Raw genomic sequence first — 14,268 nt, 5'->3', positions numbered from 1 at the left:
AATGAATATTTATAATAAGCCATGCTTATAATACCAAAAAAAGTTAGAAACAACCTGGATGTCCATCAAGAAAAAAATCAACAAAGGATGGTACATACAATAGAACACTACACAGCCCTAATAAATGAGATTCATCCACGTGGATGAATATCCCAGAGAGGATTATAGTTTTTTTTTAAAAAAAAGCAAGTTGCAAAATACATGCTGGATATCATTTAGAGAAAGTTAAAAATATGGAAACAGGGAAATAGGAAATCTATCTCGGGTAATAATAATGTACAGAAAAGCATGAAAATGATCATTGTTAAACTATGCTATCTTAAGAATGGTTACCTTGCAAGGTATATGTCAGTTGTAGAGGGATGTAGAGAGGCCTTTGCCATATTTATAAAGTGATCAGTCTATTCCAGAGTGGCACTGCTTACCATACTGGCAAGCCCAAGGTCCACAAGCACAACCCCTTTTTACAGCTCCTCACAGCCCAAAAGTTAGTCAGAGACTGCACTGCCCAACCCTAAACATCCTCTCAAAATGAATCTCTAGGCCTGGGAAGGTGGCTCAGTGGAAGAGTGCTTGCCTTGTATGCAAGAGGCCCTGGGCTCGATTCCTCAGCACCATATAACAAAAAAGAGCTGGAAATGGCACTGTGGTTCAAGTGGTAGAGTGGTAGTCTTGAGCTGAAGAGCTGCGGGACAGAGCCCAGGCCCAGAGTTCAGGCTTCATGACCAAAAAAAAAAAAAAATCAAAATGAATCTCCACTAATTACTACTCAAAAAACCCAACTCAAACTGGACTGTACAGTTTCAGGCCTGGAAAAGGAAATGGTAACATCTTTGCGTTTAAAAAATTCTACCAGTGTTTCATCATTATACAAGAAGGATTATGGACTTCAGTCAATGTCATGAACAGAGAATGGTATCCATCAAGCTATCCTTTCTCATAAGCTATCACCTTAGAAAGTGACATCTTCTCCCTTGCAGGAGTTCAAGCCAAAAGCATGGGTTTCATCTCTTTCCTGATTCAGCAACATCCAACTCACTCATTAGTCATATCAGCTCTACTTTCAAAATAGAGTCTGAACCCTTCCACTTTCTCTCCAACTCCACTGGCCCCCCACCAATCAAAATCACCATTCTCTTTTCCCTTGAACCACTAAAAAAAGACACAGAACTCCCTTCCACCACTCCTATTCTCCTTCAATGTCCCCCTACAAGCCAGTCTTCCTTCAGCAGCCAAATAGATCATCATTTTCTCTGCTTTCATTTCAGACATTTCCCTCTGGCTTCAGCCATAAGTATACATGAAATGAGAGCACTTCACTGTGGTCTCTGAGGCCCTGTATGATGTTGCCTTCCACAGCCTTTCCAACTTCATCTTCTACCACTCCACCAAACTCCAGCCACGCCAGTCACTCTGATACACCTCAGACATTAAATGGTTATCCCTCCATTCTTCATTCACATTTCCTCTGGATCCCAGCTGTCTGAACAGCGAGCCTGTTCTCTCTTTGAAATATCACCTCCTCAGTGGCCTCCACTAACGACCACATCACTTTCCACCTTGTAATCCTATTTCCTACACAGTCATTGGACTTATAGTCTTGGAAGTGGCGCTGTAGCTCAAGTGGTAGAGCGCTAGCCTTGAGCTGAAGAGCTGAGGAACAGCGTTCAGGCCCAGAGTTCAAGCCCCACGACCAACAAAAAAAAAAAAGTTACAGTCTTTATTTGTGCCTCTGAATACTGTCTAGCACTACTAGAACACAAATTCCTGGGCAGCAGGGATCTTGTATCAAGAGACATCCAATAAACATTTGTCACATAATGAACCAATGAATGAATGAACCAGTGTCACATTCACTTCAAATGACTCCTTCCTAAAACAGTTCCTGACTGATATGACATCAGTTATTCTTTTCTAATAGACATAATGAAGAAATAGCTATACACTTACTGAGTCCTGAGGATATGCCATGCCTTCAATAGCTACAGAGATGAACAAGAGAAGCCATTTAACTTTTTTCTTCTTTTCATTAATAGTGATAAAGAGATCATGATCTCTTTCTTGGGCTCTTTAACAGTTGTTATTACAATATCAGATGGGATCCTAGATAGTCATTCTCTCTAGGTCTAGCATTCAATCAGAAGAGTGATGTGTAAAAATACATATATGTTTACGTGTGTATTATAAAATTCCATTTCAAACAATTCAATTACTTACCCTCTTGCCTAATTTCTTCTCATAGGCTTCATGCCGAAGTCCTAATCCCAATAATCCCACACCGACAAGCAGCCACAAAACTAAACGGAAAGAAAAAATATACAAAAGAAAATTTGGTTCCCAGAATTACTGAATCTAATGAGCTTGTCTATGAATGTCTAATTTGCAAGTTAATTATCATGGATCACCTACATACATACTTCATACAGATGTCAAAAAACATGCCTGAACATGTTCTGAGAGCCTTGCACTTAAAAATAAATTCTAAAACATGAAACAAACCTCCATGATCAGGAAAAATAACATGTGAATAAATTTCATTAGCTTTAGACATGGGAACTTTAAGAGTCAGAATATAAGGTATGGAACTGCATGACTGTAATCCTAGCCACTCAAGAAGTCAAAGCCACAAGTTCAAAGGCAGCATTGGCCAAATAGCGAGACCCTTTCTACATACAAATAAATAAATAAATTTTGGGTCAGTACTCGGGTTTGAATTCAGGATCTCATGCTTGCTAGACAGGCCCCCTTCCCACTGAACCACACATCTATCCTTTTTTCCATTGGCAGGTTTTCAGATAAGGCCTAATTTTCTTCCTGGATATGTGCCTGGGCCATAATCCACCAATTTTATGCTTCCTGTAATAGCTGAAATAATAAGGTGCATGCCACACCTAGCTCTTAGTTGAGAAAAGGCTATACTTACAAAGTTTCATGTATTTGTCACTCTTCCTGAAAAGCACTTTAGAACTGTTTTTTGTTTGAAGAAGTAAGTCAAGGTTTTTCTTAGGACCAAATAGCATACTCAACCCAATAATTAGCATCACCGTCCCTGTTAAGAAAGTGAGAATGTAGTCTAGTTTAATCCAAAAATTCTTCCAGTGGTAAATTCAAGAGTCAGGATTTCTTTTCAATTGAACACACCTAGGCGATTCAATTATTGAATTACTCAGCCCCTAAGCAATTACTCTAGTAGACTTTGGCTAACAGGGACATGCATAAGAAATGAGGGAAGGGTCTAGGAGGAACCACTTTAGAAATTCTAGCTAGCCTTTTCCTGGCAACGAATGGCCTCAAATTTCCTGTTTCCTGGTTGTTGGGATGCTGATGGCATTTGAGAGAAAGGCACAACAGAGCACAAAAGAAAAGAACCTTCTGAACTTCCATAGAGAATCAACCTTTGCTACTAAAGAGCCCACAAATGCACCAAGTTGAGGACTGCAATAGTACACAAGTTGTGTAACTATGGCAACAAATGTGCTTAGGACATAGTTCTCTGGGTATGTGGTACTGGCAAAGGATTCAGGCCAGAAATTTCAGAATGCCCATAGGCCAGCCAAGAAAGTTGAGTTATCTTTGGAAGCACTAGAAAGTAGCATATCTATAGCTTGCATATTTTTTAAATCATTCATAAAAATGTAAGTCGAAATATGGCACAATATGTATATCAATTCATAATGTAATCAAATTGAAATATAAGCCCAAATTTATAGATATAGATATCCAGTGGTGATGGCTCACACCTGTCATTCCAGCTACTCAGGATGCTGAGAGCTGAAGATCTTGGATTGAAGCCAGATTAGGCAGATTCTATCTTGAATTAACCAGCAAAATGCAAACAGGAGGCATGGCTCAAGTGGTAGAGCACCAGCTGTGAGTGAAAAAGTTGAGCAAAAGTGTAAGACCCTGAGTTCAAGCCCCTGGCACTGGCAAAAAAAAAAAAAGTCACGTCCAATTTTTCAGAAAATAGCAAAACTTAGAAAATAAATTTGTCCTTATCTCTGATTAGTACTGATTTTCAATTCAGTTGAATTAACAGCTGCTCTGAACGTTAAAACATTTGTTGGCCTTTGGGCATCATCAACAGAACACCACTCTATTTCTGTTAAACAGTAACACTGCATGCTTCCTACAGTTCTTCACGCGGTCAGAGAGGAACTCAACAGCTCCTTAGTCATGGCATTCTAAAGACACAAATTTACACACAAAACAGCTCTTACTTTCATTCATTTTCTTCACCTGGCAGACCCCTAAGCAAGCTGGAAAAAAAGCAGGGCATGAGACAGGAAAGTAGCACAGAGCAGAGTACAGCCACCTGAAAGACAGCAGAAGAAAAGCCAACATTTGCAAAGCAAGCTACTACTGAGGAAAGACAGCTAAGTGCACATCTCACACTAGACAGGAGCTTGGGCACTGCCCAGAAATCTCAAATCCAGTGAAGTTGTTTCTAAAATATCACATGTGATTAAAGACACATCTTCCAAAGCAGCCTGTCTATCATTCCATGGGCCAGGAATGAGAGAGGATGCATGACCTTTTTTTCTTTTTCGTCTTTTTTTTTTTTTTTAACAAATAAGCAAGCAACTGGGCTACTGAATGCATAGGTAAGGACTGAATGTTCTTTTAGTGTTATCATCTCCTCATTTTCTAGGATGCTACTGAAGAATGATATGATGATAGTACTTAAACTTCAAAAGTTACTGACAGTACTTAATTCGTATATACCTGATATACGTTCATAATTTCATTATGGACAAAGGATTATTATTTTTTAAATTTTAAACTGAGGAAAGTTGATGGCATCTTAATAATGATGACTATATAACCAAGGAAGTGAAAAATGTGTTTAATTCCTTGATTTGGAAATTTATTGTTCATCTAATATACTTTATTAGTACAACTATGCTAAATAAAAGTCACTGATAAAACTAACCCCCCTCTGTGTATTTATTTATTTTTGTGTGTGCTAGTCCTGGGCTTGATTTTAGCATGCGGGCGCTGTCCTGTCCCTAAGCTTTTCTGCTTAAGGCTAGGGCTCTAACACTTGAGCCACAGCACCTCTTCCAGCCTTTCGGTGGTTCATTGGAGATAGTGTCACAGACTTTCCTGCCCAGGCTGGCTTTAAACCATAATCCTCAGATATCAGTCTCCTGAGTAGCTAGGATTACAGGCATGAACCACGAGTACTCAGCTTTTTTTTAAGTAGTTGTACAAAAGAGTTTCAATACAAATCAGATTAAAAGTACAGTGCATCTTGATCAATGTCCCCCCTTCCAACATTGTCCCCATCACTATGTGTATTTATGACAGACATCAAAATCATGCCCTTTCCTAACATTATGTGTTACCCAGTTTATGCTTTAGTCCTTATTAATGATTAAACATCTTTCATAACTAATTCATTTAAAGGCCTTTAGAGTGGCAAACATTATTGTAATGCACTAATGAATTAAGAAATTTGTTTTGAATTATCATTCAGACATCCTTCCAGGTTTTATTTCTTCACCAGGATCACCCTGTTGATTCTGTTAGTGCTCAACACTGGCCATTTCTTAGGAATATTTTTGATCAGTTTCTTTAACACAGACCTTTGAAATGTACTCACCTAGAAGCACATCAGATCTTTCTCTAGCGTAGACACCTCCCGGGACAAACTTAAAGGCTGTGCACCAGGCACAAAAAACGATTTCTAGAACATACACTAACATGGCACTAGTCATGGTTTCCCCAGGGCTTGTCCCTGAGCTAATCAGGTGCCCCAGTACTTGAGGCCACATGGACCCAGTGAAGATGGCCAACACACAGCCGGACACCGCCGCTGCCCATGTGCGCAGGTAAAGGAGACCCGCAGCTGAAGCCGCTCCTGTTTATGAGGCAAAAAAAAAGAATGAATGAGAGAGACAAGAGAGCAGTAGTTCATAGGATGACCAATGTGTAGAAGGGACCTTAGCAGTATCTGTTTCAATCTGCAGACCCCTGAGAAAACCAAAGTCTACCTTGGTTAATGTGATTTGCCCAGCATCAGCAGACCAGTCACAGGCCCAGCTGGAAAGTAGAATGCAGTAAAACTCAGGCCAATGCTAATTCTCTGGGAAGGAAAGGGAGGGAGGGGAGAGAAGAAGGGTCTTGAGATGACCAATGTTACAGTTGTAGCATCAATAAAAAAAAACAAATTAATTTGCAATACCAAATGTATATTTATTAAACATAACCAGCCAGATAGTAGAAAACATATAGCCAGTGTGATTTCTATAATGTTCTATGAAGGCACCTTCTAAAGTAATTTCTGCCCATCTAAATGCCACACCTTGTCCTGTAATATGCACATTTACTCTCCCAACAGCTGCAAAAGAAGGTATGACTGAGATAGCCACAGTGCACTTGGTACTTTAGCAACTCTGCAGTAAGTTCTTTCCTTTCCTTTCCTTTTATTCCCTTTCCTTTCTTTTGTGTGTGTGGGAGGGGGGACTGTTACTAGGTTTGAACTCAAGCCCTGAGTTTCATCTCTTAGCATTTTGCTAAAGGGAAAAAGAAATGAAATGAAACGAAAAGAAAAGAAATCTCTACTACTTAAGCTACATCTCCACTTCAGGGTTTTTGCTGGTTGAGTTGCACCAGCTTTCCAGCCTAGGCTGGTTTCAAACCTTGATCCTCAGATCTCAGCCTCCTGAGTAGCTAGGATGATAGAAGAAGCCATCAGTATTCATTATTCTCTTCATTTCTTAACACCTTGCTAGGTGTTGGGACTATGCAATCTGCACCTTTGTTTATCTATAAATCTCTTCCACATCTTTAATTACTTACCTCAAACAGCTTCAAGTTATTACTTGTGAGTGCTGTTTTGGAAAGTGATTGCAGTCATTTCCATATCCAGAAAACTTGGGGAAGTGACCATACCTTTGAAACTGCCAAAACCATTTCTTTCTAAACTTCATTATCAAATTGATGAAAATTGAATGATACTTTAAATAGCTCTCACTGATTCTTAATGAGATTGAATTTTCCACATTTAGTGGCTTATGGTGACAATTTTGTTTTTAAAGAAATGAATCCTAATATGCTCTTCTAATCTGAAAATGCTAAAATGATTTTCTTTACTACAAAGAATTATGCAGAGGGAAAATAAATCATTATTAAATTTCTCTCAGAGATTATTGCTTCCATTTTTTAAATTTAATTTCTGTTTTTAAAGCAGTTTCTGTATTTTTAAGCTAAAATTATATTTTAAGCAAGCAATATATTCTAAGGATATTTTTTTCAGTTGTGGGGCTTGAACTCAGGGTCTGGGCACTGTCCCTGAGATTTTTTGCTCAAGGCTGTTCTACCACTTTTAGCCACAGCTTTGCTTCCAGTTTTTTGGTGGTTAACTGGAGATAAGTGTCTCAAAGACTTACTGCCCAAACTGGCTTCAAATCAGAATCTTTAAATCTCAGCCTCCTGAGTAGCTAGAATTATAGGCATGAGCCACCAGTGCCCAGCTCCGAGGATAATATTTTTTTTAATGGTACAAAAGAGATTTTTCTGAATCTTGCCATTCACTAAGTCCCTTACGAAAAGGAAAACTGTGTTAGACTCATTCTGAGTCTTCCCGGGGATTTTCTGTGTATATAAAGAAATATAGATGCTTACATATTTCTCTCCCTTTTTGTGTACCTCTGGTAGGATATGATACATACCATAGTCACTTTTACCAAAATTTTCCCTAAATTTAACTGTATACCTTGGTGCTTGACACTGAACTCTTCCAAACAATCTCTTCTAAATACTCACTTGTGAGATATCAAGAATCCATGGTAATCAATATTCCAATAACACATATACCAACTTCCATGTTGGTTGGGCATAGTGACACATGCCTCTAATTCTAGCGATTTAGGAGGCAGAGATAGTTTGGTCTCCGTTTAAGGTCAACTTACACAAAAAATTAACAAAACATTGTCTCATAAACAAGCCAGGCATAGTGGTGCATGCCCCTCCTAGGCACTGAGGAGGGGTAAATAGGAGGATCACAGTTCAGTCCTGACCCAGGCAAAAAATGGAGACCCTAAATGAAAGATAACTAAACAAGAAAGGGTTGGGATTATGGCTCAAGTGATAGAGCAACTAGGGAGCTGGAGGTCCTGTGTCTAAACCCCCATGCATAGAGGAGGGAAGGAGAGAAAGACGAAAGAATTGATGTGTTAATTAATAGGTGAAAATTTTCAGATGATAAAATTGTACTTAGTACACTGAGGCCCTATCAGTGTTTTTTTTATTACATCTGCATCTATTTTTCTAATAAGACTTTGATATTACTAATTTAGTTGCTATCAAAACTTAAAGCTGCTCTATCTTTGGAAGTTTGGATTTGGGGGGAGTCCTGGGTTTGCTTTTGGTACCAGTCCTGGGCTTAAACTCAGCTTGAGCCATAGCTCCATTCCCTCTTCCAGCTTTTTGGGGGTAATTTCTTGGAGATAAGGGTCTCATGGACTTTCTGGCAAGGGCCAGCTTCAAACTGCGCTCCTCAGATTTCAGTTCCTGAGTAGCTAGGACTACAGGTGTGAGTCACCAGTACCCAGCTCTTTGTTTTTCTGAAATTCTTTGGTCACTGTCATAATTAATTTCTTGTGAGTCCACAGTTGGGTATGTAAGCTTAAATGTACAATGAGAAAATAGGATTCATTTCTCTGTACTTGGCTTTATCAAGAGTTTCCAGAGGTAAAACACAGTGAAAAGTGAGCACTATCTCCAGATAAGTGTGATCTCCAATTCATGGTGAGGGGAATATCAGAATGAGAGGTGAATTGTGGCTGAATTTTAGCTCTAATTTTCCCTATCACACATAGCCTACTAGAAACTTTAAATTTGTTTCCCTTAAAGTTCTGCCCTTAGGGGCTGGAAAGGTGGCTCAGTGGTAGAGTTCTTGCCTTACATGCGTGAGGCCCTGGGTTCGATTCTTCAGCACCACATAAGCAGAAAAATACGAAAGTGGCGCTGTGGTTCAAGTGGTAGAGCGCTAGCCTAGAGCTGAAGAGCTGAGGGACAGCGCCCAGGCCCAGAGTTCAAGCCCCACGACTGACAAAAAAAAAAGTTCTGCCCTTAAAGTTATGCTTGTAATCCTGAGGATTAGAAAGAAAAGATCCTGGTTCAAGGGCAGCCTAAGAAAAATGATGTTAGCAAGATATCATCTCAACCACTTAAACGAAAATCTGGATGTTGTGATATGTGCCAGCTACAAAGGAAACATAAATAGGATCATGATCAAGGCCAGTACCAGATAAAAAGCAAGAGCCTGTTCAAAAAACAAAAATATGGAGGATGGGGAGCATGGCTGAAGGGGTAGCGCACCAGCCTAGTAAACTCAAGGCCCTGGGAGTTCAGGTCGCAGTACCACACACCAAAAAAAGGTCTTTAAAACTACTACTCAAGGCCAGGCGCCAGTGGCTCACACCTATAATCCTTACTGCTCAGGAGGCTGAGATCTGAGGATCCCATTCAAAGCCAGCCCTGGCAGGAAAGTCCGCGAGACTCTCATCTCCAATTAACCACCAGAAAATCAGAAGTGGCACTGTGGCTTAAGTGGTAGAGTTCTAGCCTTGAGCTGAAGGGCTGAGAGACAGTGCCCAGGGCCAGAGTTCAAGCCCCACAAACAACAAAAAACAAAAACCCCTACTACTCAATACTTCAAAGAGTAAGCAAAACGAGGGTTTGACTCTCAAGGATATGGCCCTAATTAGAAAAATGTGTTCAAGATTATAAATTCATAGCTTTTCTATTCTTTAAAATTCTGTGGTTTTGCTCCTTAGTTCTCCTGTTTGTGTTTGTGTGTGTGTGTGTGTGTGTGTGTGTGTGTGTGTGTGTGTGTGTGTTTTAAGGTTTATAAGAAGGTTTATTAGTGGGGCCATGCCACCCCAGGAGAGGGGTAATACAGGGCAATGGGGCATGTGCCCCTATCCAGGTGGTAGCTTGTAACTCTTCCTATGTTTTTAAAAAAGAACAGCCAAAACTGGGAGAAAGCGAGGGAAGGGTCACTTATATAACTGTAATCCTTCTGTATATCACCTTTATCATAACAATAAATTGTTTAATGAAGGATCTTATTAGATTAACTTTGTCATAGAGTTCAAAAGTTTCCCTCACTGAGAAAAAAAAGAGCTGCCAATTACCTGTCCAATAAGCACTTTGCTTATATTCCGTAAGCAAAGACTTGCCATAAATGCAGAACAAACCTCTGCTGCCTTATTTCATGTTTCCATATGCATGTAGATTAAGAAGCTGTAGATACTCCTTTGCAAACTTGGCACTGACCGTGATCTGTTCCCTTTCCTTAGAAATCTCCTGAAGCAGCTCCCTGGTGGGAAATAAGGCTCACAGCTCCCACCCTCTAGATGAAATGCAGACTATATAATATACAGCAAGAAGACAGGTCACTGTGACTGCAGCGGTTTTCTCATGCAGCTGCAGGAGGAAGAGGACTTGGCCAGCACCACTGGCTGAGCAGCCTGCTTGGATCACACCCACATTCCCACGTAGGATGGTGGTGCTGACGGTGTGCCTAAATGTATTTCTTACGTTTTTCTTCCAGTGTTTCCTATTACTGATACCCACAGTCTCACGGCATCTGGGCAGCACTCTGAATCACCTGCTTAATTATATACATAAGGACATCTTTCCTCACAGACATTGAATGTAGTATTGCTCTGGAAAAGAGAAGGGGGTTTTAATTAATGCCAACAGTGACTTCTGTATAATTGTTGCTGCCTTTTAAAGGAAAAGAGTCAGGAGCTGATGACTCACCCTGTAATCTTAATTATCCAGGAGCCTGAGAGCTGAAGATCTTGTTTGAAACGAGCCCAGACAGAAATGTGTGTAAAACTCTTAGCTCCAATTAACCAGTAAGAAGCCAGAAATAGAGGTATGGCTCAAATGGTAGAGCACCAGCTTGAGTGAAAAAGCCAAGCAATTGAAGCCCTGAGTTCAAGCCCCAGTCCTGGCCAAAAATAAAAGGCAAGAGGAAGAGATGGAGGAGCATAATTCTGTCACAAGAAAATAATATCAGGGTCTCTCATGTTCACAAAGACTAACAGGATGCTGAAAGGGACAGTCTGAAATATGACAGCCCTCACCAGTATTTCTAAAAGGTATAATTGGGAAGAAATGGCTTGAGCCTTCACAAAAACATGGGTTCCAGAAATGGATGAATAGGGAGTGAAATTGTCACATGTAACTGAGAAAGGAAAATGGAGCATCATAACAGAATCCAAAACAGGACATTTCTTAGAAACAAAGAAGCTTGGAATTTCAAGAAGGGAAAGAATCTTAGCAGCTGCTATGCGTGCAGTTTGTGTTATTTTTTATAGCTATATCTCCTTCCAATCTAACTGCTTGTGCATACAAGTAAATGGATGACCAATCTCAATGATGGCTCATCTGCAGGTAAATGCCATATACCTGTAATCCACCAGATCAAACTCGCATCATGACACCACGAACAAGCTGAAAGCATCAATCCGCCAGCCAACCCCAGCAGAACTGCACCTCTGTAGAAATAAGGTAAAATTCAGAAAACATACTGTAAGACATTTGACATTGTTACTCTCTCATTATTTCAAATAGGAAATAGAAAGTATGTTTTCTACCTCTAGGTAAAGCCCAGAGAAACCTGGATATGAAATAGACAATGAGATCATGTAAACCCCAAATGGCATCTGCAGTCTCTCATGGCCAAGGGAAACATAACAATTGAATTCTCTCACACCCTTAAATTATTATAGTCATACTGGTCATAGGACACAATTAAGCAACTCTAACAAAGACCACAATCTCAATCAATAGCCTAAACTCTGGGCCTGGGCACTGTCCCTCAGCTCTTCAGCTCAAGGTTAGTACTCTACCAACTTGATCCCCAGCGCCACTTCTGGCTTTTTCTGCTAATGTGGTGCTGAGGAATTGAACCCAGGGCCTCATGCATGCAAGGCAAGCGCTCTACCACTGAGCCACCTTCTCAGCCCCTAGTTTGTCATTTTCTACCTAGTATTGCTTTGGGTTAGTCTCTGCCTTTTTGAGATCAGTGTCAGTTTGTTTGATCAGTAATTGACTAAGCAGGCTCTTCCAGGTGGTAATTCCCACGGCATCCTTGCTAGCACTTGAGCACCTCTTATTCACAATCCTTAGTTCCCTCTCCCCCTCTACTTTCCCATCATCCATAAACACAAAACAAATGACATTCTCGTCCTCCATTCCAGAGTCTACAATCATTTCTGTGTGGTCTCTGAGGAGATTGGGTGGTAAATGCCCCGGGAACACAGCTGTAGCTGGCCTACAAAGGACAAGTTTCTTCCTTTAGCCAGGACTGCTGATTTCTTGATGGCTTCCAAACTCACACTCACCCAAAGGGGTTAGGATCTGGTCCTGGATGGGGATGACCACTCACTGCCCATCTGGACACAAGAGAGACTTCTCCAAAGATCCATTGGGTGAGGAACAAAAGACTCCCAAAGGCAGCCCCTGCCAGCAGCCGGCAAGGTCTACAGGCACGGTCCACACTCTTGGCTGTCTTGCTGTGCTTTCTCTCCTCAAATTGACTGCAGTCAGCATCTGGGATCAAAAAGAAGATTAGAAAAAGGGTGAGTTCCACAGAAACGTGCCCTTGTAGGGGTGACTTAAGGCATGCTTTCTTCTGGGCCTATAAATTAATTTAAATTGGGACATCCCTCCAATTTTTGCCTCCCACAATCATTTTCCAATCACCCTGGGCCCCAAGGAGAACAAGATTCAGGGATAAGCATTGATGACAAAAAACTAACTTCCCCCACAGTCGGGCAATGACTTCTTATATCTTGAAGAGAACAGCCAAAAGCTACAGACCACCCACCCACTAGGCCATACCCACCTAGCCATACTTGAAACATGGACTGTTTCAACTATATATACCTTTCTCAATTCCTATCCCCAATTCTCCCTATTTAACTGAGGACTATGTCTATATTCCTGAAGATGTTCTGAAGTACCATTTTCCCATGGATGCCATGTAATAAATCATTTCTTCACCATGACTCGTGTGTGTGTGTGTGTGTGTGTGTGTGTGTGTGTGTGTGTATACATACACCAAGGGTTTGGTGTACACTCAGGGCCTGGACACTTCCCCTTAATTTTTTTCCTCAGAGCTGATGCTTTACCACTTGAGCTGTACCTCCACTTCTAGCTTTTTTGTAGTTAACTGGATATAAGAGTTTCACAGACTTTTCTGCCAGGGTTAGCTTCAAACCATGATCCTCACACCTCAGCTTCCTGAATAGCTAGAATTACAGGCATGAACCACCAGTACTGAGCCACTATGACTATTTGGTGTATATGGGCAAGTGACTAGACCTAATCTGGAACTTCCACAGTTTGGGTCTGGTTTCACTAGACTTTCAGCAAGTAGGATATGGCACCTGGATTCAAGGAGTTTATTCTAGAAGGGGAGAAGAGGTGTGCTATGATAAACAGCTGTTCTATAGGAGAGATTATTTCTGGAAGGCTTGATAAGGCACAGTTTAAGTGTAAGGAAGAAAGGGTATTTTGGAGTTTGACAAGTAGAAATACAGAAAGCTACTGAATTTGTGAGAAGTTAACAGAATGAATGGAGCAGAAATCTATGCTTTAAAAGCAAATGATATAGTCAGGGAATAAATGTCATCCAGCTTGGGTGAGACATTTCTAGTAAACCAGGCCATGAAAGAAAAAGACTTTAGATTGCCTAGCAAACGAGAGGTCCAAGTTCAAACCTCAGTAGAGCAAAAACAAAGAGGAGCTTGAAGATGGTGGATCATGCCTATAATCCTAACTACTTAGGAGGCTAGATCTTAGAATCATAGTACCAAGTCAACACAGTCAGAAAGTTCATATTATTTCCAATTAACCAGCATAAAACAGGAAGTAAACCTGTGGCTCAAGTGGTAGAACAACAACCTTGAGCAAAAAAGCTTAGTAACAGAGCTCAGGCCCTGTGTTGAAGCCTCTATACCAACACACATACACACACACACACACACACACACACACACACACACACACACACACACACACACAGGAACAGGGCTCTCACTGAACTTTCTGTACACCTCAAAGTAACAACAGTGCATCAACTGATGAATTTTCTTCCCACACACTTAATCCTCACAGCACCTTTATGAGGTGCATGCTCTTACTAACTCTGTTTTACAGATTAGAAAACCAGCCCAGTGAGATCCATTAATTGCCCAAGACCACACAGCTTGTAGAGAGCACTAAGAAACTGGGCCTGGAGCG

General features: G+C 40.7%; 1 protein-coding gene across 1 annotated transcript in view; it reads right to left on the bottom strand.

Moving 5' to 3' along the window:
- The window catches only part of Cwh43 (cell wall biogenesis 43 C-terminal homolog (S. cerevisiae)), a 38,350-nt gene that overhangs the window by 14,829 nt on the left and 9,253 nt on the right, over window positions 1–14,268 (bottom strand). Inside the window, exons 5-9 of the mRNA XM_013008961.1 lie at window positions 12,366–12,573; window positions 11,428–11,516; window positions 5,603–5,860; window positions 2,924–3,049; window positions 2,218–2,297 (exon numbers count right to left, since the gene is read on the bottom strand). Coding sequence (XP_012864415.1) covers window positions 2,218–2,297; window positions 2,924–3,049; window positions 5,603–5,860; window positions 11,428–11,516; window positions 12,366–12,573 — 761 coding nt within the window. The remainder of the gene's footprint in view (window positions 1–2,217; window positions 2,298–2,923; window positions 3,050–5,602; window positions 5,861–11,427; window positions 11,517–12,365; window positions 12,574–14,268) is intronic.

Source organism: Dipodomys ordii, unplaced genomic scaffold, assembly GCF_000151885.1.
Source record: "Dipodomys ordii isolate 6190 unplaced genomic scaffold, Dord_2.0 Scaffold8, whole genome shotgun sequence".
Classification (NCBI taxonomy): domain Eukaryota; kingdom Metazoa; phylum Chordata; class Mammalia; order Rodentia; family Heteromyidae; genus Dipodomys; species Dipodomys ordii.
This window is presented reverse-complemented; position numbering and strand designations above follow the sequence as displayed.